Below are 23,792 nucleotides of genomic sequence, written 5' to 3' on the forward strand. Positions count from 1 at the left end.
AGACACAGTGCTCTTGCCACGGTGGTGCAGCTCTCACCCTGCCAATATGTAGATATGGCACACTTATTTATCACTTCATATATTGGGGCTCCTGTCACAATGGTCTGTTCTGCTTTCAGGCACCGACTGGAACTTTTATGGGCCGCTGTTTGTAGGTACTGGGGGGCAAGAGGAGAGAGTATTTTCTTTGAAAGCTAACATGAAGTGACCAAAAGACCTCCTTACTAAATTCTATGCAAAACAGAAGTTTACTTCCTTAAAACAGAAGTTATTTGTGATTATTCCAGTTGGAGTAAGCTCTGAGGTGTCTCAGGCTGCTTTCACAGTGGGACGTTACAGACGCACGTTAGAACAGCCTGTAACGCAGCCCACCGCACAGCAATGAAAAATCAATGGGCTGTTCACAGTGCCCATGTTGCGTTGGAGTATAACGCTGCACATTCAATGAAAGTGCAGCGTGCTGTGCGTTCTACTCGTATTTGGCTGCGTTCTGATGTTTGCACATGCTCAGTACTGATTTTTTTAAATTTATTTTGTATCTGTATGCGCCGTTTTCTTTCGATAGTATGCGTCAAAAAGTAGGCAGCACGGATGCATCAAGAGACGCATAACGCGGCTCTATATAACGTCCAACTTCAATACTAACATGCGCTGCGTTAGGGGCACGTTATGCGACCTTAACGTTGCATCGAACGCAACGTCCAAGTGTGAAAGAGCCCTCAAAGTGCATCACTGATTAATATGCAAATTATCCCTTCGTTGTCCCCGATAGAGCCAATCTGTATCTATAATATTTTAGATCTGTCATAAGAACAAGCTGATACATCATTGCATTCAGGAAGTTCTGGAGGTGTGGCTAGTATTCAGGGACAACAGAGATGGTTTGCAAATTCAGTAGTGATGCATCATGGGAGACATCATATGCTTACTTCAACCTGAATAATTGCAAATACCTTTTGTTTTAAGAAGGCAAACTTTTTGCATAGCATTTTAGTAAGAGGGCTTTTTGGCTCTTTTTAGTCCGTTACACACTCCAATGAGTTCTGGTTCACCATGAGCTTGCTGGGTACTCTGTAACTCTGGGTGTTTCATGTCCTACCCTGAACCATATTACTCCATGCCATCCACCGATGAGGATCAACCAATCGAAAACAGTCTGCATAGATTACATGTTGGATTAGTTTGTAATATTAACAAGCTGACACATCATTGCATTCCAGCAGTTTTACACATACTTAGAGCTTCTTCCAGGCCCCTCCATGCAGTTTGCTACTTCAACATCCTCCCTTGCCTTCTGGATGCTCCGGTAGATGCCCGAGTTAGCCAGCTGTGCGTGCCCGCCAGCCATGCAAGCACAGAACGCTCCCAGCCGCGGGAGCACAGTGGGTGGGCATGCGCAGGTGGACTGTGCCGACTGGCCGATGGTAGCCTCCATATCACTCTTACCTTGGGTTCACTTTAATTCTGCTTTGCAAAGAAAGCTGTTGTTCAGCTCTTTGCATGAATATGCCATCTAGTGGCCAAAATGTAATAGTGTACTAGTGCAAGGGGAAAAAAAAACCTACACATTAATAAAATTCCCTTTACCACCTGTCTCATTTCCATTAACCCCATATTTACCAAACTCAATAAACGTGTAAAATAGCCAAAGCGACGTAATTTTAAAGAAAATACATAACTAGGGACTTGGCTTTGTTTATTCAAGTGAACAGAGCATCATTTTTAACACCCAGGGCAGCTCTATAGCAAATTAAAAATGTGATTTATTATTAAAAAAAAACGTTCATTTTACCTCATTTTTTTTTACATCTAAGGGTTAAATTAGCCACTTTGTCTGGCCGCAAAGGACCTGCGGTCCCTGAGCAGGAGATGGTGGAAGACAGATAAGAAATCACCTCTTTAGACTTAATTGACCACAAACAATCCCCCATTGTACTTCAAACAGAAAACATCAGTTACAGTTGAAGAATTTCACACCTAGCCTGGATAATAGCAGTTGTAAAATAGCAGGGGAGTGAGCTTCTGAACAATGGCAGGCCTTGCAGCTATTTGAAGCCAGGAGCTGCTTGGATCCCTTTCAGTATATGCATGCTATGCGGGTATATGATTGTCATTTTTGCAAATTAAGGCTTGCAATTAACGTTGTAATAACTGGGACAAATGGGCAAATGAAATGTGTGGGTTTTAATTGCAGTAGTACATATCATTTTAAAACTATAATGGCTGATAACGAGAAATAATTATTTTCCATTTTTTTTATTAGGCCCTTTTAAAATGCACCTATAATAATAATTCCTTCCAAAAAGTACCACTGAAAGAATCTCTAATTGGTGTTGAAAAATCAACAAGATATGGATCATTTGGATTTGATAAGTAGCGATAACATTAGCGAAGTAATGGGAGGAGCGCTGAAATGTGAAAATTGCTGAGGTCCATAAGGGGATTACAACCTGTTGTGGTTAAAAGGAAACAAATATGGCAGCCTCCATAACCCTCTCAATTGAGTTCAGTGCAGCTGAAATGGTGATGTCTTCATTTATTCCCAGTTTCGGATGTACCGTATGTGAAGCTTGGGAAACCTGATTAGTTATTTCTTTCAGCCTGTTTGCTTTGTGTCTAGCTGTGCCCCTTTGTATTAAATGTTCCATTTGCTTTCCCTTGCTTTAGGAGCATCCTTTCTTGCGTCAGTACGAGACACAAGAAGTAGACGTTGCCTCCTGGTTTCAGGACGTTATGGCTCGGACAGAGTCCCCTCGGAGCAGCACTCTCCTCAGTCCCCAGAACCTGCCTTTCTTCAGCAGGTAGCGTCTAGCAAGGGAGGGGAGGCCTGGCCCCTCTCCAGCATTAACTTTGGATGCGACTCTGAGACTGAAAAGTGGATAATCGTGTATTACGTGGTGTGTTGGGGGCTTCTTCTGAACATTACTCCTTGCAATGGGAGATCGACTCCCACTCCCTCACCATTTCTTCTTTTGAAGATGCTCCATTACCCTTCACATGTGACCCTGATACTGTATAATCCCGTTAATGTCGGCACATTACTGCCCTCTTCACCTTAAGCCTCTGCATCAGAGTTTAAGACCTCCATCAAACGTTGTGGAAAAACGTAGGCCTGAAGATACCACATCTTGTATGCAAGTTGTCCTACACCACGTTCTATTAACTGTTAAATATTAGCTGTTTTTTTTATTTAGTGACATGTTAGCGCCACCACAATTCACGGTGGAATCTTTATTTATTTTATTTCTTCAGGATGCTTAGCATGTTCATTGAGTCACGCTATAGCCAGCTACTTTCCCATACACTTTGATACCTACAGGTCATCTTTGTAACTGACATAACATGTTTCCATGAGGACAGATTCAGGAAAGTTGGACCAGAAGCAGAAGGTCACCTATTTCAACATTAAGGATGGCTTCAGACACAACACGGTGAACCAAGGTGTTTTTTTTATCCCGAAAGGAACTTGATGTTCTGACTATAGCTGGGGCTACTTTCAGGGTCTTTTATCCATGGTGAACGCTCTAAAATGTCATTGTGCTAGATGCATGGATAGGAAACACTAGTGCTTCGGAGTGTCCGGTCAACAAGACTTTTTGATTTCACCTCCAGCGTTTTGAGTGATTGTCTACATGGCACCTTACAATTCAAGAACTGGAGCACGAAACTTGGCAGGGAAGTCACCAGAGACATGTTCTGTGGTGATAATCGTGTGCTGCTAGACAAAAAATACCCTGTGAAGATGTCTGTTTTAAGGTGATTCTAAGTTACAGTATATCTGTCTCCTTGGTGCTTCCACCACAAAGACTTCAATGGAGTAGAGGAACAGCTTTAGTAATTGTCCTCTGCTGGCTCAGGATGAAGTGGATGAACCACCCAAGGCTTTGCTTGTTATGATCTTTTTTGGCACACGGTGAGGGAGTGGGAGAAAGCTTTAGACTGAAAACCCATCAAGAATGAGACTCCTCAGGACCTCCAAATCAATGGTGATAGCTGCAGGTTATTGGACATTTGGGCAGTTGCTTGTACACTGCTCATTGGGACAGTAGATAGGAACAATGGGATGTGAATTCAGAGGGGTAGAAGCATCTCGGCTTCTACTGAGAGGTTCTTTTAAATGCACGTGGAAGTGAGATGAGGGTAGAAGAAGGTGTATGTATGTTTTTATTTGAAGAGGGGTTACTTGGAGGAAGTGTCTGCAATTCATTGTTCTTTTCTGGAGTGGCTGAGCAACGCTCTCGCTCATCTTCAGAACTATTTTTAAATGGGTCTATAGATGCAGTTTTAATGCATTATCCGTTAATTATATGTCAGATCGATGATGTGACTGCCCCCTTTTCTCTGTAAGGGTGGTGCCAGAAGTGGTTCAATGTGTGGGAGAGGTTAATATGACTGTACCAAAGCTACATGGGGGGGGTGGGGGGCTACTGGGGGATTTCCCACCGGTTTTAATGTCTGTAATTATATATTACATCTGCGGTGTAGCAGGCATACTGCTATTTCGCATTGTAGTGTGGGTGTGTGTATGTGTGTTTCCTTGATCCCCCCTCTCTCTCTCTCTCTCTCTCTCTCTCTCTCTCTCTCTCTCTCTCTCTCTCCCCACCACTTTATCCTCTACCCCCCCCCATCCATCCTGCTTCCGTATATCCTCTCTACTATTCCTGTTGCATGTGTCCAGCTGGTTTTTCTGCAGGGGAGGCCATGTTTGAAATAAACTCTGCTACACTTCATTATGTGTACTTTAATGTCTACATTTGGAGCGTTTTGATCTTATAAATGGTGCCCCAAAAATATGTAACCACCCCCTTATCTCAGCGCACACACAAGCAGGGAGTGGAGCGACAGGAGGCGGACCATGGGGAGCCAGGGACACATACGGGCAGCAACAGTGCTACATACATGCTGAAAAATCCTACAGATAGGGCAAGTTGGCTCTCCCCTGCCTCGCTCCCGGTGTCTGCTCCCGTGCAGTACGCTCAAGGCAACGTGAATGTGGTGGGAGCGCGCTCATGGCCAGGCTGCGCATGCGCAGATGGCTACGGATGGAACGACTTTTCGGGCAAATTGTGGAGAAACGGAGCATGAGTAGAGGACGCCGGGAGAGCAGTCAGGCTGGCTAGAGGAAGCCCCCGGTAGGTATATTTTATGGCGGGGGCCCTATCTTGGCTTTCCTTGAAGGTTTTATAACAGGATTCAAAGCATGCCTGAACTCAAAATAAAACGATGTGGCCATATCTTACTCCAGTCCCCCGTAATCTTCAAGAACCTTCAGTTTTGCTGGCCGCAGCTCTGTCTCCGTGCTTTTGTCCTCTTTAATTTTCAGCGCCACACATTCTCTTTCCACTTACGTGCTCTCGTTGTGCATCATCCGGAAGGGCTGTGCACAGCAGCTGGGAGAACCCTGGGCATGTGCAGTTGAAATGGTTTCTGAACTTTGCTAGTCTGGATTGCTCTCAGCCATGGCTGCTGTGCACAGCCCTTCAGGAGAATGTGTGAGAAGAGCGCCCAGAAGAGCATGTGTGGTGGCTGCAGCTTCTAGGGGGGAGAAAGCACCACAACGATGGGTTGGCTGGCAAATCTGAGAGGCCACAAAGATTATGGGGGACTGGAAGAAGCACCAGTCATGGCCACGTCTCTTATTATTTATTAATTCAGTTCAAGTATCCTTTGAGACTTTGCATGTAAAGATTTTGATTACTGCATAGTATTTCGTGTTATGTATGTTTTGTATCATATACTACTACTCATGTTTCAGGTGACCAGATCTCTAGATCCAGACAGCCTTGGAAGAAAATAACAACATTTAGGGTTTATTTTTTTTATTTTCTTATAAAGTCCTTTTATTCTGCAAGAGGAAGGGCTGGTTCACACTGGGGGGGGGGGGGGGGGGGGGGGGGGGATTGGGCTGCTAGTGCAGTGTCACCCTATTAAGGTGCTCCCACTGCAGCATTTTGATTTTCGGAAGATTGAAATCTTGCTACATGTAGCATTTTTCAGATTGATTCAGCTTAAAAGCACAAACTGAAGTGAGAGGGATATGGAGGCTGCCATATCTATTTGCTTTTAAGCAATACCAGTTGCCTGGCTGTCCTGCTGATCCCCTGCCTCTAAAAGTGGCCATACATCTATCGAATTGGCAACTGATCGACTATCTGATTTGAATAGCGACTCTGACGAAATTCTTTGCCACCAAGTGCATGCCCGATCGACGTGCTGCAAAATGTCGGGCCGCCGTGGGCTGTTAGGTGTGCGGCAGTAATGGCGTGAGATATCGGGACGAGTGACGAAACCCCCAATGCTGTCCCCCCTAATGTCCAATGTGCCCGTTGCAGTATACATTACCTGTGCGTCCACCACTGGCTCTCCAGGCTCCATCCATCCATTCACGCGCCCCACGTAGTTGTTGGTTGCTGGTATTAATAGGAAATAAATACGGCAGTCTCCATATTCCTCTCACTGTCCTTTTAAAGAGACACTGAAGCGAAAAAAAATATGATATAATGAATTGGTTGTGTACTATGAATAATTACTAGAAGATTAGCAGCAAAGAAAATATTCTCATATTTTTATTTTCAGGTATATACTGTTTTTTCTAGCATTGCATCATTCTCTAATATGTGCAGATTACACAACACTCAGCATTCAAAATGAGTCTTTCAGAGCAGTCTGTGAAGTAATGACCTCTCCTCTAGCAGAGGAAAAGTAAACAGTTCAATTACAGTTGAGATAATAAAAGTCAGATAACAGCCCTCTCCACCACTAAGTTAGTCGGAGAGCTTAATAGCTTTTTTGCATAGAGATAACAACTGGAGTTTCTCAACTCTTCCTGTACTGGAAACAATTAGACTGATGTATCTGATCTTAATGTTTTTTTTTTCTTAGCTGTACTACACATACAAATCATAATATCATCATTTTTTTTCGCTTCAGTGTCTCTTTAAAGGAATGTGCAAAAATGCACATTCCTTCAAAAACTGCTCTTAAAATTGCATTGCAAAATCATAAGCACTTAGGCCCCCATTTACACTTTTGATTGCACTTTTCTTTTTTTTTTCTTTTTGGCGCTGATTGTATATTGGTTGCACTTTGAGTTCCTGTTTGGGGAACAAGAATCGCATTGCGATCACTCCAAAAATGCTATATGCAGCCTGTTTGCGATTGCAAATCACAAGCACTGCAGTGAGACTGATACCATAGGAGTGTGTTGTGCACAGCACCGCTGAAAAGCCCCAGGTGTGAATGGGCCCTTAGCCAAAGCAATTGCGCCTTATCCTTTCATTTCTGTGAAATTAGCTGATTAGCCACTGGAAATGCCGAGGAGGAAGGTAAGGTACTTTTAGCAGGGGTTTATTAGCACAATGTTTCCTGAAATGAAACCAGAAACGACTGGTTTGCATATATCTCACCGCTTGCTTCTGATATAACAATACGAACCAAATCTTAAACACGTCATGAGCCTAAGGGATGTGCAAGCCTTTATTATAATGCCTGGTACACACAATGAGATTTTCTAGCAGATTTAGTCAGGGCTGTGGAGTTGGGGCAATTTTGGCGAGTCTGAGTCGTGATTTCATAAACTGAGGAGTCGGAGTCGGATGATTTTTGTACAAAATCCACAGCCCTGTTAAGTATTAGACTAAGGAGTCTGAGCCATTTTGGGTACCTGGAGTTGGTCGGTGGTTTCATAAACCGAGGAGTCTGAGTTAGAGTCGTAAGATTTTTGTACCGACTCCACAGCCGTAGATTTAGTGCCAGATAAACTATTTCCAATATGTCCTATCTTATTTCCGATTGATTTTCCGTTCACTTCTATGAAAAATCAATTAAAAATCAGATGGGACATATTGGAAATAGTCAATGTGGCAGTAAATCTGAAAGAAAATCTCATTGTGTGTACCAGGCATAAGAGAAGGGAAGATTACTATTAGGCTCTACCTGCTTAATGACCAGTGTTGCAAAAAATGGAACGCGAACGCTTTAATTCCAGCGCAGTAGATTTGGGCGCAGCCGGCATAGGCTGCAATAGGAATTACGGCTATGGCGGCGCACAGGGAGTAACTTCAGCGCCGTCAGAAGACTGAATAAAACACTATAATTCGGCCTCCAGCAATTGCTTGAAACATCATCATCATCTCAGATGTTGGAAAAAGTTCATCAAAAAGTTGTATGTAGACATATACTTGAACAGAGATTGCATATTTTTATGCTTGTGTGATTTTAGTTAATTACTACATCCTTTCTCCACCCCTCTAGTTGGTATCATTCTTTCTGTTGTCTTCTTTTCTGACTCTAAATATGACTGCAGAAAACAGCTCACAGGTATGCAAGAAGTGGACTTTGACGAAAAAGTACACAAGAAGCATAGGAGCCCAGTAAGGTTAGTAAGTTCATATGAATTGGATGTATACAAAAAAATCGAGGTGCTCACAAACCTGGGTTGCCACCAAAAGCAACCACCGTCAGTGCATGTGGGGAACACTCATCCTGCACTCAAGTATGCCTTAGTAGGTAGAGCTTTCTCTAAAAACTGAGACTAAAAGACTCGTCCCTCCAAAGGAGGGTTGGTGAAGTAAACAAGGGAGGCAGGAGGTGCCCACAAAGAATAAAATAGTTCAAGAGTTTAAAAAGTACGGTATTGCTTACCTAAAGGTGGATGTCTAAACTGATATAATACAATAACAATTGTAAAGCGCTTCTCTCCCTTAGGACTCAAAGCGCATAGATACAGTTGTGCTCGTAACTTTACATACCCTGGCAGAATTTGATTTTATAACCATTTTTCATACAATATGAATGGTAACAAAAACTTTTCTTTCACATATAGTTAGTGGTTGGCTGAAGCCATTTATTGCCAAACAACTGTGTTTACTCTTTTTAAATCCTCATCACTACACAAATGACCCAAAGTTTACACACCCCAGGCGTACATATTAGCATGCCGTTGGTGAGTTGGGCGCAGTATGAACTACCCGGGGACATTAAATACTATTCCCGAGTCCGGCGATTTCCGGAGCCCCGACTTACATACCTCATGCAGCATAACATTGCTGCTATGGGGCATCTAGTTCCTGCGTTGTGCGCCAAAACCACCTGCTTTGCACCCCATTTCTTAATACCGAGCATTGCCCTCTTTAACATTTATGACCGCTTGAAGTCTTTTATGGTAGTTGTGGAAGAGGCTTCTTATCTTCTCAGACGGTAAAGCTGTCTACTCTTCCTGGCAAAAAGACTCCAGTTCCTGCACATTCTTGGGCTTTGTTGCATGAGCTGTACATTTGAAATCTGCCCAGAGTGGCTCAAAGATGCGCTGAGGTCAGGAGACAGAGATGGCCACTCCAGAACCTTCACTTTATGTTGCTGTAGACATTGACCAGGTAATTAGACGTTGTGTTTAGGATCATTGTCATGTTGGAATGTCCAAGTACGTCCCATGCTCAGCTTCCTGGCTGAGTAAAAAATTTCCTCCAGTATTTTTTGATAACTTACTGCATTCATAACGCCATCAATTATGACCAAATTTCCTGTGGTTTTGTAGCTCACGCATCGCTGTAAAATCAGCGATTTTTCCACCATGTCTTACAGTAGGAATGGTGTACCTTTCGTCATAGGCCTTGTTGATGACTCTCCAAATGTTGCATTTATGGTTTTGGTAAAAAAAAAAATATTTTTTTTGTCATCACTCCAAATAACTTTGTGCCAGAAGGTTTGAGGCTTGTGTCTGTGCTGTTTGGCATTCTGTAAGTGGGATACTTTGTGGCATTTGCGTAGTAATGGCTTTCTTCTGGCAACTTGACCATGCAGCTCATTTTTCTTCAAGTCTGTCTATTGTGCATCTTGAAACTGCCACCCCACATTATATGTGAGTTTTTCCTTGCATCCTTAAAGCGGCACTATGGCGAAAAATTGTGCAAACATAAACAAATAACAATATTTTTTTTTTCCAGAGTAAAATGAGCCATAAATTACTTTTCTCCTAGGTTACTGTCACTTACAGTAAATAGTAGAATTCTGACAGAAGCGACAGGTTTTGGAGTAGTTCGTCTCTTCATGGGGGATTCTCGGGGATTTATTTATTTTCAAAAGCACTTAGTGAATGGCAATTGCTCTCTCCAACTGCCAAAAACTGTGTAGCAAGCAGGGAGGCTGGCCAGCATCATTGTTTAAATCCTTTTTAGGAAATAGCTTTATAAAGAATAAAAGCTTTGCTGAGAATCCCCCATGAAGAGATGGACTAGTCCAAAACCTGTCGCTTCTGTCAGATTTCTACTACCTACTGTAAGTGACAGCAACATAGGAAAAAGTAATATATGGCTCATTTTACCCTGCAAAAAAAAAACAAAAAACCTTATTTCTTTGCACATATTTTAAATTGTACAATTTTTCGCCATAGTGTCCCATTAACCACTTCCCGACCGCCTAACGCACAGAGGCGGCCGGGAAGTGGAGCCCTGAAGGACCGGCTCACCCACAGAGGCGGCGGTCCATTTAAGGGCATGGGCGGAGCGATCGCGTCATCCGTGACGCGATCCTCTGCCGGCGCCTGTCACCGCTCGCCCGCCGCAACATCCCGCCGGCTATACGGAAGCGCCAGCGGGATGTTAACCCCGCGATCGCCGCATACAAAGTGTATAATACACTTTGTAATGTTTACAAAGTGTATTATACAGGCTGCCTCCTGCCCTGGTGGTCCCAGTGTCCGAGGGACCACCAGGGCAGGCTGCAGCCACCCTAGTCTGCACCCAAACACAGATTTCTCCCCCCCCCCCCTGCCCCAGATCGCCCACAGCACCCCTCAGACCCCGCCTGCCCACCCCCCAGACCCCTGTTTGCACCCAATCACCCCCCTAATCACCCATCAATCACTCCCTGTCACTATTTGTCAACGCTATTTTTTTTTTATCTCCCCCCCCTGCCCACTGCCCCCTCCTGATAACCCCCCACCCCTCAGATTCTCCCCAGACCCCCCCCCCCCCCTGTGTACTGTATGCATCTATCCCCCCTGATCACCTGTCAATCACCCATCAATCACCCCCTGTCACTGCCACCCATTAATCAGCCCCTAACCTGCCCCTTGCGGGCAATCTGATCACCCACCCACACCAATAGATCACCCGCAGATCCGACATCAGATCACCACCCAAACGCAGTGTTTACATCTATTCTCTCCTCTAAACACCCACTAATTACCCATCAATCACCCCCTATCACCACCTGTCACTGTTACCCATCAGATCAGACCCTAATCTGCCCCTTGCGGGCACCCAATCACCCGCCTACACGCTCAGATTGCCCTCAGACCCCCCCTTATCAATTCGCCAGTGCAATATTTACATCTGTCCTTCCCTGTAATAACCCACTGATCACCTGTCAATCACCCATCAATCACCCCGTCACTGCCACCCATCAATCACCCCCTGGCACTGCCACCCATCAGTCACCCCCTGTCACTGCCACCCATCAATCAGCCCCTAACCTGCCCCTTGCGGGCAATCTGATCACCCACCCACACCAATAGTTCGCCCGCAGATCCGACATCAGATCACCTCCCAAGGGCAGTGTTTATATCTGTTCTCTACCCTAAACACCCACTAATTACCCATCAATCACCCCCTGTCACTGCTACCTATCAGATTAGACCCCTATCTGCCCCTAGGGCACTCAATCACCCGCCCACACCCTCAAAATGCCCTCAGGCCCCAGCCCTGATCACCTCGCCAGTGCATTGCTTGCATCTATTCCCCCCTCTAATCACACCTTGAGACACCCATCAATCACCTCCTGTCACCCCCCCCTAGCACACCTACCCATCAGATCAGGCCCTAATTTGCCCCGTGTGGGCTCCTGATCACTCGGCCAAACCCTCATGCTGGGAATACACGGTTCGTTTTTGCCTTCGTTTAAACCTTCGTTTCGATTGTGCCTTTTGTCCTTTTCGATCCCGAAATAATCGGTCATACGGTTAATATCACCATCCACGGTTTCGTTTTTTTTTCGATTCTGATGGTTTCGTTTTTCCAATGATCGAAGGCTGCAAAGAAACGAAGCGAAAATCCCTTTTTACAGGGACGGACTAGCATAAACGAATATATAATCGATCTGAACAGCCATCAAGCCTACCAATGGCTCGATTAGATGGATAAAGAGAGATAATATCAAACATGTTCGATCACTAGTCGTTCGTTTTTGGGGTCTATTAATCGAAACTATAATGAGATTATGACTATTTTCACATACGTTTTCAACACTCGATTCGTTTACCGAACGAATCGAAGGTTTAAACGAAGGCAAAAACGAACCGTGTATTCCCAGCATCAGACCCCCTTCCGATCACCTCCCCAGTGCATTGATTGCATCTATTTTCCCCTCTAACCACCCCCTGTGACACCCATCAATCACCTCCTGTCACCCCCCTAGCACTCCTATCCATCAGATCAGGCCCAATACAACCTGTCATCTAAAAGGCCACCCTGCATATGACCAGTTCCACAAAATTCGCCCCCTCATAGACCACCTGTCATCAAAATTTGCAGATGCTTATACCCCTGAACAGTCATTTTGAGACATTTGGTTTCCAGACTACTCACGGTTTTGGGCCCGTAAAATGTCAGGGCGGTATAGGAACCCCAGAAACGGACCCCATTTTAGAAAAAAGACACCCCAATGTATTCTGTTAGGTGTATGACGAGTTCATAGAAGATTTTATTTTTTGTCAAAAGTTAGCGGAAATTGATTTTTGTTTTTTTTTCACAAAGTGTCATTTTTCACTAACTTGTGACAAAAAATAAAATCTTCTATGAACTCGCCATACTCCTAACGGAATACCTTGGGGTGTCTTCTTTCTAAAATGGGGTCACTTGTGGGGTTCCTATACTGCCCAGGCATTTTAGGGGCCCTAAACCGTGAGGAGTAGTCTAGAAAACAAATGCCTCAAAATGACCTGTAATTAGGACGTTGGGCCCCGTAGCGCACCTAGGCTGCAAAAAAGTGTCACACATGTGGTATCGCCGTACTCGGGAGAAGTAGTACAATGTGTTTTGGGGTGTATTTTTACACATACCCATGCTGGGTGGGAGAAATAACTCTGTAAATGGACAATTGTGTGTAAAAAAATCAAAAGATTGTCATTTACAGAGATGTTTCTCCCACCCAGCATGGGTATGTGTAAAAATACACCCTAAAACACATTGTACTACTTCTCCCGAGTACGGCGATACCACATGTGTGACACTTTTTTGCACCCTAACTGCGCTAAAGGGCCCAAAGTCCAATGAGTACCTTTAGGATTTCACAGGTCATTTTGAGAAATTTCGTTTCAAGACTACTCCTCACGGTTTAGGGCCCCTAAAATGCCAGGGCAGTATAGGAACCCCACAAATGACCCCATTTTAGAAAGAAGACACCCCAAGGTATTCCGTTAGTAGTATGCGAGTTCATAGAAGATTTTATTTTTTGTCACAAGTTAGCGGAAATTGATTTTAATTGTGTTTTTTCACAAAGTGTCATTTTCCGCTAACTTGTGACAAAAATTAAAATCTTCTATGAACTCACCATACTCCTAACGGAATACCTTGGGGTGTCTTCTTTCTAAAATGGGGTCATTTGTGGGGTTCCTATACTGCCCTGGCATTTTAGGGGCCCTAAACCGTGAGGAGTAGTCTTGAAACGAAATTTCTCAAAATGACCTGTGAAATCCTAAAGGTACTCATTGGACTTTGGGCCCTTTAGCGCAGTTAGGGTGCAAAAAAGTGCCACACATGTGGTATCGCCGTACTCAGGAGAAGTAGTATAATGTGTTTTGGGGTGTATTTTTACACATACCCATGCTGAGTGGGAGAAAGATCTCTGTAAATGGACAATTGTGTGTAAAAAAAATTAACAAATTGTCATTTACAGAGATATTTCTCCCACCCAGCATGGGTATGTGTAAAAATACACCCCAAAACACATTATACTACTTCTCCTGAGTATGGCAATACCACATGTGTGGCACTTTTTTGCAGCCTAACTGCGCTAAGGGGTCCAAAGTCTAATGAGCACCTTTAGGCTTTACAGGGGTGCTTACAATTTAGCACCCCCCAAATGTCAGGACAGTAAACACACCCCACAAATGACCCCATTTTGGAAAGTAGACACTTCAAGCTATCCAGAGAGGGGCATGGTGAGTCCGTGGCAGATTTCATTTTTTTTTTTGTCGCAAGTTAGAAGAAATGGAAACCTTTTTTTTTTTTTTTTTTTTTTTGTCACAACGTGTCATTTTCCGCTTACTTGTGACAAAAATTAATATCTTCTATGAACTCACTATGCCTCTCAGTGAATACTTTGGGATGTCTTCTTTCCAAAATGGGGTCATTTGGGGGGTATTTATACTATCCTTGAATTCCAGCCCCTCATGAAACATGACAGGGGGTCAGAAAAGTCAGAGATGCTTGAAAATGGGAAAATTCACTTTTTGCACCATAGTTTGTAAACGCTATAACTTTTACCCAAACCAATAAATATACGCTGAATGGGGTTTTTTTTATCAAAAACATGTTTGTCCACATTTTTCGCGCTGCATGTATACAGAAATTTTACTTTATTTGAAAACTGTCAGCACAGAAAGTTAAAACAATCATTTTTTTGCCAAAATTCATGTCTTTTTTGATGAATATAATAAAAAGTAAAAGTCGCAGGAGCAATCAAATAGCACCAAAAGAAAGCTTTATTAGTGACAAGAAAAGGAGCCAAAATTCATTTAGGTGGTAGGTTGTATGAGCGAGCAATAAACCGTGAAAGCTGCAGTGGTCTGAATGGAAAAAAAGTGGCCGGTCCTTAAGTGGTAGAAAGCCCTAGGTCCTCAAGTGGTTAAAGAGAACCCGAGGTCGGTTTGAAGAATGTGATCTGCATACAGAGGCTGGATCTGCCTATACAGCCCAGCCTCTGTTGTTCTCCCAAACCCCCCTTAGGTCCCCCTGCACTCTGCAATCCCTCATAAATCACAGCCTCGCTGTCAACACACAGCCTGTGGCAGCGGGCTGTGTTTTTCTCTATAGTGTCAGTCTGCTTCTCTCCCCACCTCCTGCAGAACTCTGGTCCCCACCTTCCTCCCTTCACTCCCCGCTGATTAGAGGGAAGGGGGGGGGGCAGGGACTTGAGCTCTGGGGGGGGGGGGAGCAGCAGCCGAGACTGACACTACAGATGTAAACACAGCCTCACAGCACGGCTGTGATTTATGAGGGATTGCAGAGTGCAGGGGGACCTTAGTGGGGTTTGGGATAGCAACAGAGGCTGGGCTGTATAGGCAGATCCAGCCCCAGTATGCAGATAACATTCTTCAAACTCACCTCGGGTTCTCTTTAACAATTTCTCTAGCAGTTGTGGCTGAAATTTTAAGTTGGTTTACCAGACTATGGTTTGGTTTTTATAGAACTCATCATTTTTTTAACTTCTTAGAGTTAGAACACTGATTGGCGTTCTTAGTTCCTTGGATATTTTCTTATATCCCTTTCCTGTTTTATAGAATTCAACTATCTTTTCACGCAGATGCGTTGACATTTTTTTTTTTCTTTCCCCATGACTCAGAATCCAAAAAATAAGTGCAGCACTGGATGAAATATGCAAGGTACTGTCAGGAGGCCAGAAACTCAGTGACCTTTGATACACACCCACTAATTACAAGCATACCGATAACAGGTGAAACATGATGTTAATAGGGTACCTGCCCCACTAGGACTTGTGTGAAATAAAGAACTGTGCTGGGCATCACACTGAAGCAAACATCTATGTAAAACCTCACAAGTGCACACTGTAGGCTGGGGCTAGATATAAAACTCGCACATTGAAAAAAGTTCCAAAGTTATGACCAGGGCTGTGGAGTCGGAGGGGAGGAGTCTGAGCAATTTTGAGTACCCGGAGTCAGAGTTGAAGTCGGTGATTTCATAAACTGAGGAGTCGTATGGTTTTTGTACAAAATCCACAGCCCTGCTAAGTATTTGACTGAGGAGTCAGCCATTTTGGGTACCTGGAGTCGGAGGTTTCATAAACTGAGGAGTTGGAGTCGGAAGATTTTTGTGCCGACTCCACAGCCCTGGTTATGACGATACAGTAGTAGACAGACCAGGCACCGTCCTGTATTCTGCATTTATTGCCAAGTTTACAGCCAATTAGACTTACAGATCATTCAGTGTGACACATCAAACCTGTATCAGGCGTCTTGCAGGATGCGTGTCCCAAATGCGTGGCTAGCGAAGGGAGGTGTGGTGACCAGGGGAAGAGTGGACGGGCTGTAAACTTGGCAATAAATGCGGACTACAGGACGGTGCCTGGTCTGTCAGTCTACTACTGTATTGCCACTAGGACTTGTCAGCAGCTGTAAGTAACCCCTAATACTCAGAAAATATACCCACAGCGCGTGATCTCAGGGGAAGATGAATACTTTTTAAAGGACAACTGAATTGTGAGGTATATGAAGGCTGCCATATTTATTTCCTTTTAAAGGGGAACTGAAGTAAGAAGAATATGGAGGCTGCCATATTTCCTTTTATACCATACCAGTTGCCTGGCTGTCCTGCTGGTCTATTTGGCTGCTGAAGTCTCTGAATCACACCAGAAACCAGCATGCAGCTAATCTCTTCAGATCTGACAATAACGTCAGAAACACCTGATCTGCTGCATGCTTGTTTAGAGTCTATGGCTAAAAGTATTAGAGGCAAAGGATCAGCAAGACAGCCAGGTAATGTGCATTGTTAAAAAGGAAATAAATATGTCAGCCTCCGTATCCCTCTTGCTTCAGTTGCTTTTTACGCAATACCAGTTGCCTGGCAGCCCTGCTGGTCTATTTGGCAGCAGAAGCTAATCTTGTCAGATTTGACAAAAAAAGTCAAACACCAGATCTGCTACATGATTTTTCAGGGTCTGTGGCTGCAAGTATTAGATACAGAGGATCAGCAGGGCTGCCAGGCAGCTGGTATTGCTTAAAAAGAAATAAATATGGCAGCCTCCATATACCTCTCACATCAGTTATCCTTAATATTAGCCATTAAAACCCATTTGTGTCAATTTGTGTGCATGTTATCAGACCAAATCTCCAGGGTGTGTAAACTTGTGATCAGGGTCATTTGGGTATTTTGTGTAGTGGTTATGATTTAAAGAGTAAACAGTTGTTTGACAGTAAATGGCTTCGGCCCACCACTAACCAGGAGTGAAATACATTTGTAGTGTTATCATATTCTATGAATAATGGTTAGACATCATGAATTCTGCCAGGATACAGCCCTGGGCCACCCATGAGGTGGGGTGAGGCAGGTTCCTCAGGCGGCGGACACACACACACACACACACACACACACACACACACACACACACACACACACACACACACACACACACACACACACACACACACACACACACACACACACACACACACACACACACACACACACACACACACACACACACACACACACACACACACACACACACACACACACACACACACACACACTTTTACATTTTGACTACATTTATAAACATTTTTTATTCTATGTTAAATAAAACCATAAACAATTGTATACTAATTAATATTACACAAACAATACGGGAGGGGGGGGGCTGGCACCACTTGGGAGGGTTAAGGTTAGGCATGACCAGGGGGTGGGTTAAGGTTAGGCACCAATAGGGGAGGGTTCTGTGTGAGAGTAGGGAGAAGGTTAGGTTATAGTAAAATTATCGGCAAGAGAGATATTTTACTCTATGAATAAAGTTGTGCAATAATGGCAAATGAAGCAATATTTTGTAATTTTTACTGGTGCTTATTTTACTAAATGTAAAAACGGAGGTTACAGTGGGGAATAGTAGAATATCCGATTATCAGAAAATCTCTATATTATTGGCATATCCTGGCACCCATTTTACTGAAGGATAACTTCAATATTGTTTAAACCTGGTGCCCTTTTTCAGTGGAGCTTTTATTATATGTACACCTTAATCCGGCTCTGCTGTTCATGGTGGTGGGACTGAAAATCACTGCTGAAATAATGGTTTGGTTGTTCAAAGATCTGCTGCATTTTGGACTTGCTTGGATTCCAATCTATAAATGCCCAGGCTCTACATAAACGGTACAATGCCTTTATAAACTGGCTACACACCTTTCATCACATCCCAATAATATGAAGGGATTGTTATGTGAGTTCAGAGATTTTGGGTCCATGAGTTGTATCTAGTCTGGTAATGATATATGTATCCTTCAGAGTTATTTTGAGAAGCATCATCATGCCTGTATGTAACTTAATAAAATCTATTGGTGTTTGTAAAACAAAGCAAATATGGCAGTCTCCATATACTTCTGGCTTCAGGTTCCCTTTAAAGATTTAGCATGCTGAATCTTTAAATGACGACCCCTCAATCCTATTGTTCCTCCTCCTTACCATGTGCGCTAGAAGCCACTCCCTATTGCGCCATGCTGTTGTCCTTCCGTAGCAACTGGTACACTAGAGCGATGCGTCTGTACAACCCTTATAGCCAGCAGTGCCCCCCCCCCCCCCCCCCATAGGATCAGTCCTGGTGGACTGTGTGTACACACCCTAACACTGGACCATACCACTTTTCCTTGCAGGTATAATGATGTTTCAAAAATTTTTTGCTTTTTAAAACGCTGTCTCTTTATTTCTAAGCATGGGGTTGGCAGATAAGCCTTGGCTGTCAGGGAAAAACACTGTTGACTGCTGATAAAAACAGGCAGCTTACCTAAAATGACTTCAGCTACAGTTATCCTGAACTCCGTAGGTCATAACACCCTTTGCTGTAAAAACTGTTTTATCCCTAATATTTCTATCAAGCGAACGTCTTGTCGTCTCTGCTCATGGTGAGTATATTTACCTATCTGTATGATTTCATAATGTTATATAAGAATATGCAATTTAGTGTCTTACCAACTGCAACATTCCCAGGCAGAGATTCTGAAGCCAATAACTTTCCCTAGACACACACTGGTTATGGTAGACTGACAGCACAATTCTATTCCTGCAGCATGCCTAACATGAAACGGGACATATAAGTAAAAGAGGGTAACGCAGAGGAGGAGAACAGGGGGGGGGGGGGGGGGTCTTAAAGCTGAATTCTCACCTGACGATGTAGGAAGATAGATCCCAGTGTTGCCCCACCTGACGACGACCATTCCCCAATCCATCCTCCTGTCAGCGGGTACACGTGACGCTACGGGTGGGAGTAGGAAGTCAAGCAATCGCCGTACTTTGCATTGTTGGGGATCTTAAAGAGAATCTGTATTGTTAAAATCGCACAAAAGTAAACATACCAGTGTGTTAGGGGACATCTCCTATTACCCTCTGTCACAATTTTGCCGCTCCCGCCGCATTAAAAGTAGTCAAAAACAGTTTTAAAAAGTTTGTTTATAAACAAACAAAATGGCCACCAAAACAGGAAGTAGATTGATGTACAATATGTCCACACATAGAAAATACATCCATACACAAGCAGGCTGTATACAGCTTTCCTTTTGAATCTCAAAAGATCATTTGTGTGTTTACCTTCTGTCCCGTTCTTCTCTCATGCACTGAACATTACAGGCTTCCTGCAGACAGCTCTGCCTGTGCCTGTGTTTGTAATTCCTCAGTATGTGTCAGCCAGCTATTTTCACAGCCTAACAGAGGAGGATTTTTATCCAGCTCTCTTCTATCACTGATAAGATAGCAGAGAAGCTGCTGGCTTATGTAAATAAAACACACACTGGAGTGTGCATAGAGGAACAGACCAGCACAGAAGAGTTGGCAGCCTTCCAGACACAGGCCGACAAGTCTGACGGGAAAGATACATTGATTTATTACAGAGACCGTGATAGTACAAAGTGCTGCAGTGAGCCAGAACAGATTAGAATAGGTTTAGGAACTTGTAGGATGGTAGAAAAAACGTTGTAATTTTTGTTACAGAGTCACTTTAAAGATCTGATCCGTTGTGACGGTCATTATCACAGCACTTTGCCAAAGATAATTTGTGTAATCGCGCACCTGTACCCAAATCGCGAGATCGCTCAAAAAATCACCAGTCACTGGAAAAATCATCATAGAAATGGCGTAGTGCAGTGTTCCCCAACCCTGTCCTTAGGGCCCACCAACAGTGCATGGTTTGAGGAAATCCACAAAGGTGGTTAATCAGCTCTGCTAAAGCACTACTTACCTCACCTGTGCAGGTTTGTGGTTTCCTGCAAAACCTATACTGTTGAGGCCTTGAGGACAGGGTTGGGGAACTCTGGCGTAGTGGGTACGGGCCTTAGGGCAGAGTGAATGGGGGGGTCACACATTTTTAAACTGGCAGCCCTTCTTACTGGGGATGGTGGGAATTTTAAACTTCCTGCACTTCCTACTAAGAAGGGAGCGGAGGGTAACTTAGGTGGGGGATTTTCAATTCTCAGGCTCCTGTAAATAATCTTACTTTTTTCAACTTTTGAGTTTGCTAGTAGTATCCAACTTTATCAAAACTTAGTGCTAGTCTAGTTTAGGGGACCCAGCAGAAACCTCACAGGGAAATTCCATTAAGGTGATTGGGTAGACAGCACCCTCCTGAACTTTTAGGTTTCAGATAGGTTGTAGTAAACTACACCCACACTATTCGGCCAATCACAACGCTTTGTGCTGTAGAGGATGCTGTGATTGGAGAACTATGAGGTTTCCTGCTGGGTCCCCTGTACTAGACAAGCACTCAAAACGTTTCTGATTCTTTGGCAAGTAAGACCTCTAGTTCAACTTGATTAAATGTGATCACGGATATGTTCTGCAGCTTTCATTTTCCACCTTGTAGTTTTCTCTGTACATGCCACAAAGGTCGGGTGATCCTACAATAGCCTGAGAAGAAGTGAGTGTGCAGTATTGTTAAGGTGTGAGGTCTATGGAAGCTGCCATATTGATTTCTTTTTAAACTATACCAGTTGCCTGGCAGTCCTGCTGATCTTACTGGTCAGTAGGGTCTAAATTAGAGATTGCCTGAACCTCCGTCTTTCGGTTTGCGAACTTCCGCAAAAGTTCGGTTTGCACGAACTTTCGCGAACCGCAATAGACTTCAATGGGGAGGCAAACTTTGAAAACTGGAAACACTTATGCTGGCCACGCCGAAAGTCCCGGGGAAAAATCTGGATTTCACGCAAAGCAGTGTTTTAAGGGCAGAAATCACATGGAATGCTAAATTGCAGGCCTAAGGTGCTTTAAAACATCTTGCATGTGTATACATGGATCAGGGAGTGTAATTAGAGTACTGCTTCACACTGACACACCAAACTCACTGTGTAACGCACCGCAAACAGCTGTTTGTGTAGTGACGGCCGTGCTGGACTGGTGCGCACCATGGCGAGAGTGCTGGCCGTGGTGGTTTTCAAGTCCATACAGTCGCCGGGCTGTGGTAGCTTAATGATAGAACAAGTGACTGTCCAGCTGATCGAATTTGGTCTGTCCACAATGAAGCAATGACCTTATTATCTATCCCCCCCCCCCCCCCCGAGACACTCATAGAGCCAGCGGTCATTGCTTCATTGTGATATGCAAGCCCCTTCACCGCAGCAAGGTAATGATCACGAAGGGGAATGGGCACATGTCTTTTGTTTTGTTGTTGCAGCTGCAGTGCAGCCAGAAAAATTGGGCAGGCATGTACACGCACCAGAAAAATTAGTATAGCGGCCGGAATCCACCTGCAGTCCTGGACCCTGTTGGTGGCGGAGAAGGCAGTCAAGCGGCCTGCGGGCAGAGGTGCTGTGTGGGGAGCGACTTGGTCTTGGGGCAGGCAGTCACACGACGCGCAGGCAGAAATGCTGTGTGTGGGGACTGACTTAGTCTTCGGGCGGGCAGTAGGCCTCTGGAATCCATGCCTCATTCATTTTGATAAAGGTGAGGTACTGAACACATTTGACTTAGGCGACTTCTCTTCTCAGTGACAATGCCTCCAGCTGCGCTGAAGGTCCTTTCTGACAGGACACTTGAGGCAGGGCAAGACAGAAGTTGGATGGCAAATTGTGACAGCTCTGGCCACAGGTCAAGCCTGCGCACCCAGTAGTCCATCGCTGCTATACTGTTGATCTTTCTCTACCATTGTTAAAGAAAGCGTACGGCCGGGGAGTCAGGGTTCGATTCCGGTCCGGAGTTGGAGCCTGAGAAACTGCTACCACCACACATCAAAGTAAGGCAGCAAGCATGGCATGCAAGTCCCGAGGTAGTGACAAAAAATCACAATACAGGAGGACTTTCGAGGCTCTGCTGTATATCACACTAATCGACTTTACTACCTGTAACGAGAATCTGTTATGGAGGGCAAGTCTGCCATCCATTCAAGTGAAAGGTATGCACTGACTGCCAGGTATAATACAATGTGCAGTCACAGATGCAGTGAAAGGTATGCAGTGACTGGTATTACAATAAAATGTGCAGCTGTCACATAGGTGCATTTAACAGGTATGCTCGGAGTGGTATATTACACAGTGTGCGGTCACACAGGTACTGTGAACAATTATGCAATGACTGGTATTACAAATGTGCACCTGTCACACACAGGTACCGGACAGGCACAATGACAATGCATGCGCTCACGTAGGTAGGTGGGTGCACTGTAAACTAGGTTACACAATCCCACACACCCCCACCACACCAACCCCCGCCCCTGGGGTCTCCGGACAAAAATTTGGTCAGAAAGTGGTCCCCGGGCCGGAAAAGGTTGGGGACCCCTGCTGTAGAGTGTCAAAGTTGTGATGATGTAGTATAGGAGGCAAATCGAACCGCCATAAAGTTCTGTTGGTGGGCTCTGATTGCTTCCACAATGTTTATTTTTTTTTTTTATGTATTTGTTTATTTTTTGTTAATAAATTTGCCCTTTTTTTTTCCCCCTCCCTCCCCCGCCAGTCGATGACAGCGATCGGCCGTCATAGGCACCCCCAGTACAGCACTGTCGTAGATTGCAGCGCTGTACAGTGTAAATAGACGGCGGTTTTGCCGTCTAAGTTTCTGATGACGGAGCTGAGCAACGGCGCGATATCTCCTGCTAACCCCCCACCCCAGGACTATACACCAATTGGTGTTATGCGGTCCTGGGGCTGCCACCCTCCCAATGCCAATTAGCGTTAGGTGGTCGGGAGGGGGTAAAGATCCAGAAAAGAATAAATACATACAATATTCTTAAAAACGCAATTGCTCCACAAAGGGGTTTTGTGAGCGTTTGCATTTTTTATATACCTTCCATTGAGGCGAAATCGCCTCAAAAATGGCTCAAGCACCGCTTTACAAAGCGGGACGCAAATGAGCTGCTCATATGTGAACTATCTCATACAGAATCATTGTGTAAGCGCTTTCAGGGTGATTTTGAAAAATCGCCAGCGCTTAAAAAATAACGCCTGCAGTGTGAACAAGTCCACTTTAAAAAGCAATAAACATGTCAGCCTCCATATCCCTCTTACCTTGGGTTCTCTTTAAAGGTTGGACCATTACACAGGTTCCCCTTTGAAAGGGCTGGTGCACACCAAGAGCACTTCTGAGCGCTTTTCAGATCGCCAGCGCTTTGAAAAGCGCTTGGCTACTGAAACCCTATGAGGGTGTTCCCACAGCAGCGTTGTGATTTTTCTAAAAGCACAAACTCGCTGCATATAGCATTTTTGAAACGATTTGGCTTGAATGAATGTGCAAAAACGCTCATTTGTTAAATAATCGCTCTGAACAATCACTAGCAATTGCAATACTGATTTTCGTGTTCACTAGCCCTAGGACTGTTACTGCCACTCTCTTATCAGACATGGAAAAATTGTGGGCAAACATTCTGAATAACGT

At 44.3% G+C, this 23,792-nt stretch overlaps 2 protein-coding genes across 3 annotated transcripts in view; both read left to right on the forward strand.

The window, feature by feature from the left end:
• MAP2K7 (mitogen-activated protein kinase kinase 7) overlaps positions 1-4,730 on the forward strand; it is a 49,799-nt gene extending 45,069 nt beyond the window's left edge. For both annotated transcript variants that reach the window (XM_068274541.1, XM_068274542.1), the window contains one exon: positions 2,668-4,730. In XM_068274541.1, coding sequence (XP_068130642.1) covers positions 2,668-2,805 — 138 coding nt within the window. In that variant the 3' untranslated portion in view covers positions 2,806-4,730. The remainder of the gene's footprint in view (positions 1-2,667) is intronic.
• A 14,041-nt stretch (positions 4,731-18,771) lies between these two features.
• Positions 18,772-23,792, forward strand: part of TGFBR3L (transforming growth factor beta receptor 3 like) — a 52,333-nt gene continuing 47,312 nt past the window's right edge. Inside the window, exon 1 of the mRNA XM_068274550.1 lies at positions 18,772-18,844. The gene's annotated coding sequence lies outside the window, so the exon portion shown is untranslated. The remainder of the gene's footprint in view (positions 18,845-23,792) is intronic.

Source organism: Hyperolius riggenbachi, chromosome 3 (genome assembly GCF_040937935.1).
Source record: "Hyperolius riggenbachi isolate aHypRig1 chromosome 3, aHypRig1.pri, whole genome shotgun sequence".
In the NCBI taxonomy this organism is placed as follows: domain Eukaryota; kingdom Metazoa; phylum Chordata; class Amphibia; order Anura; family Hyperoliidae; genus Hyperolius; species Hyperolius riggenbachi.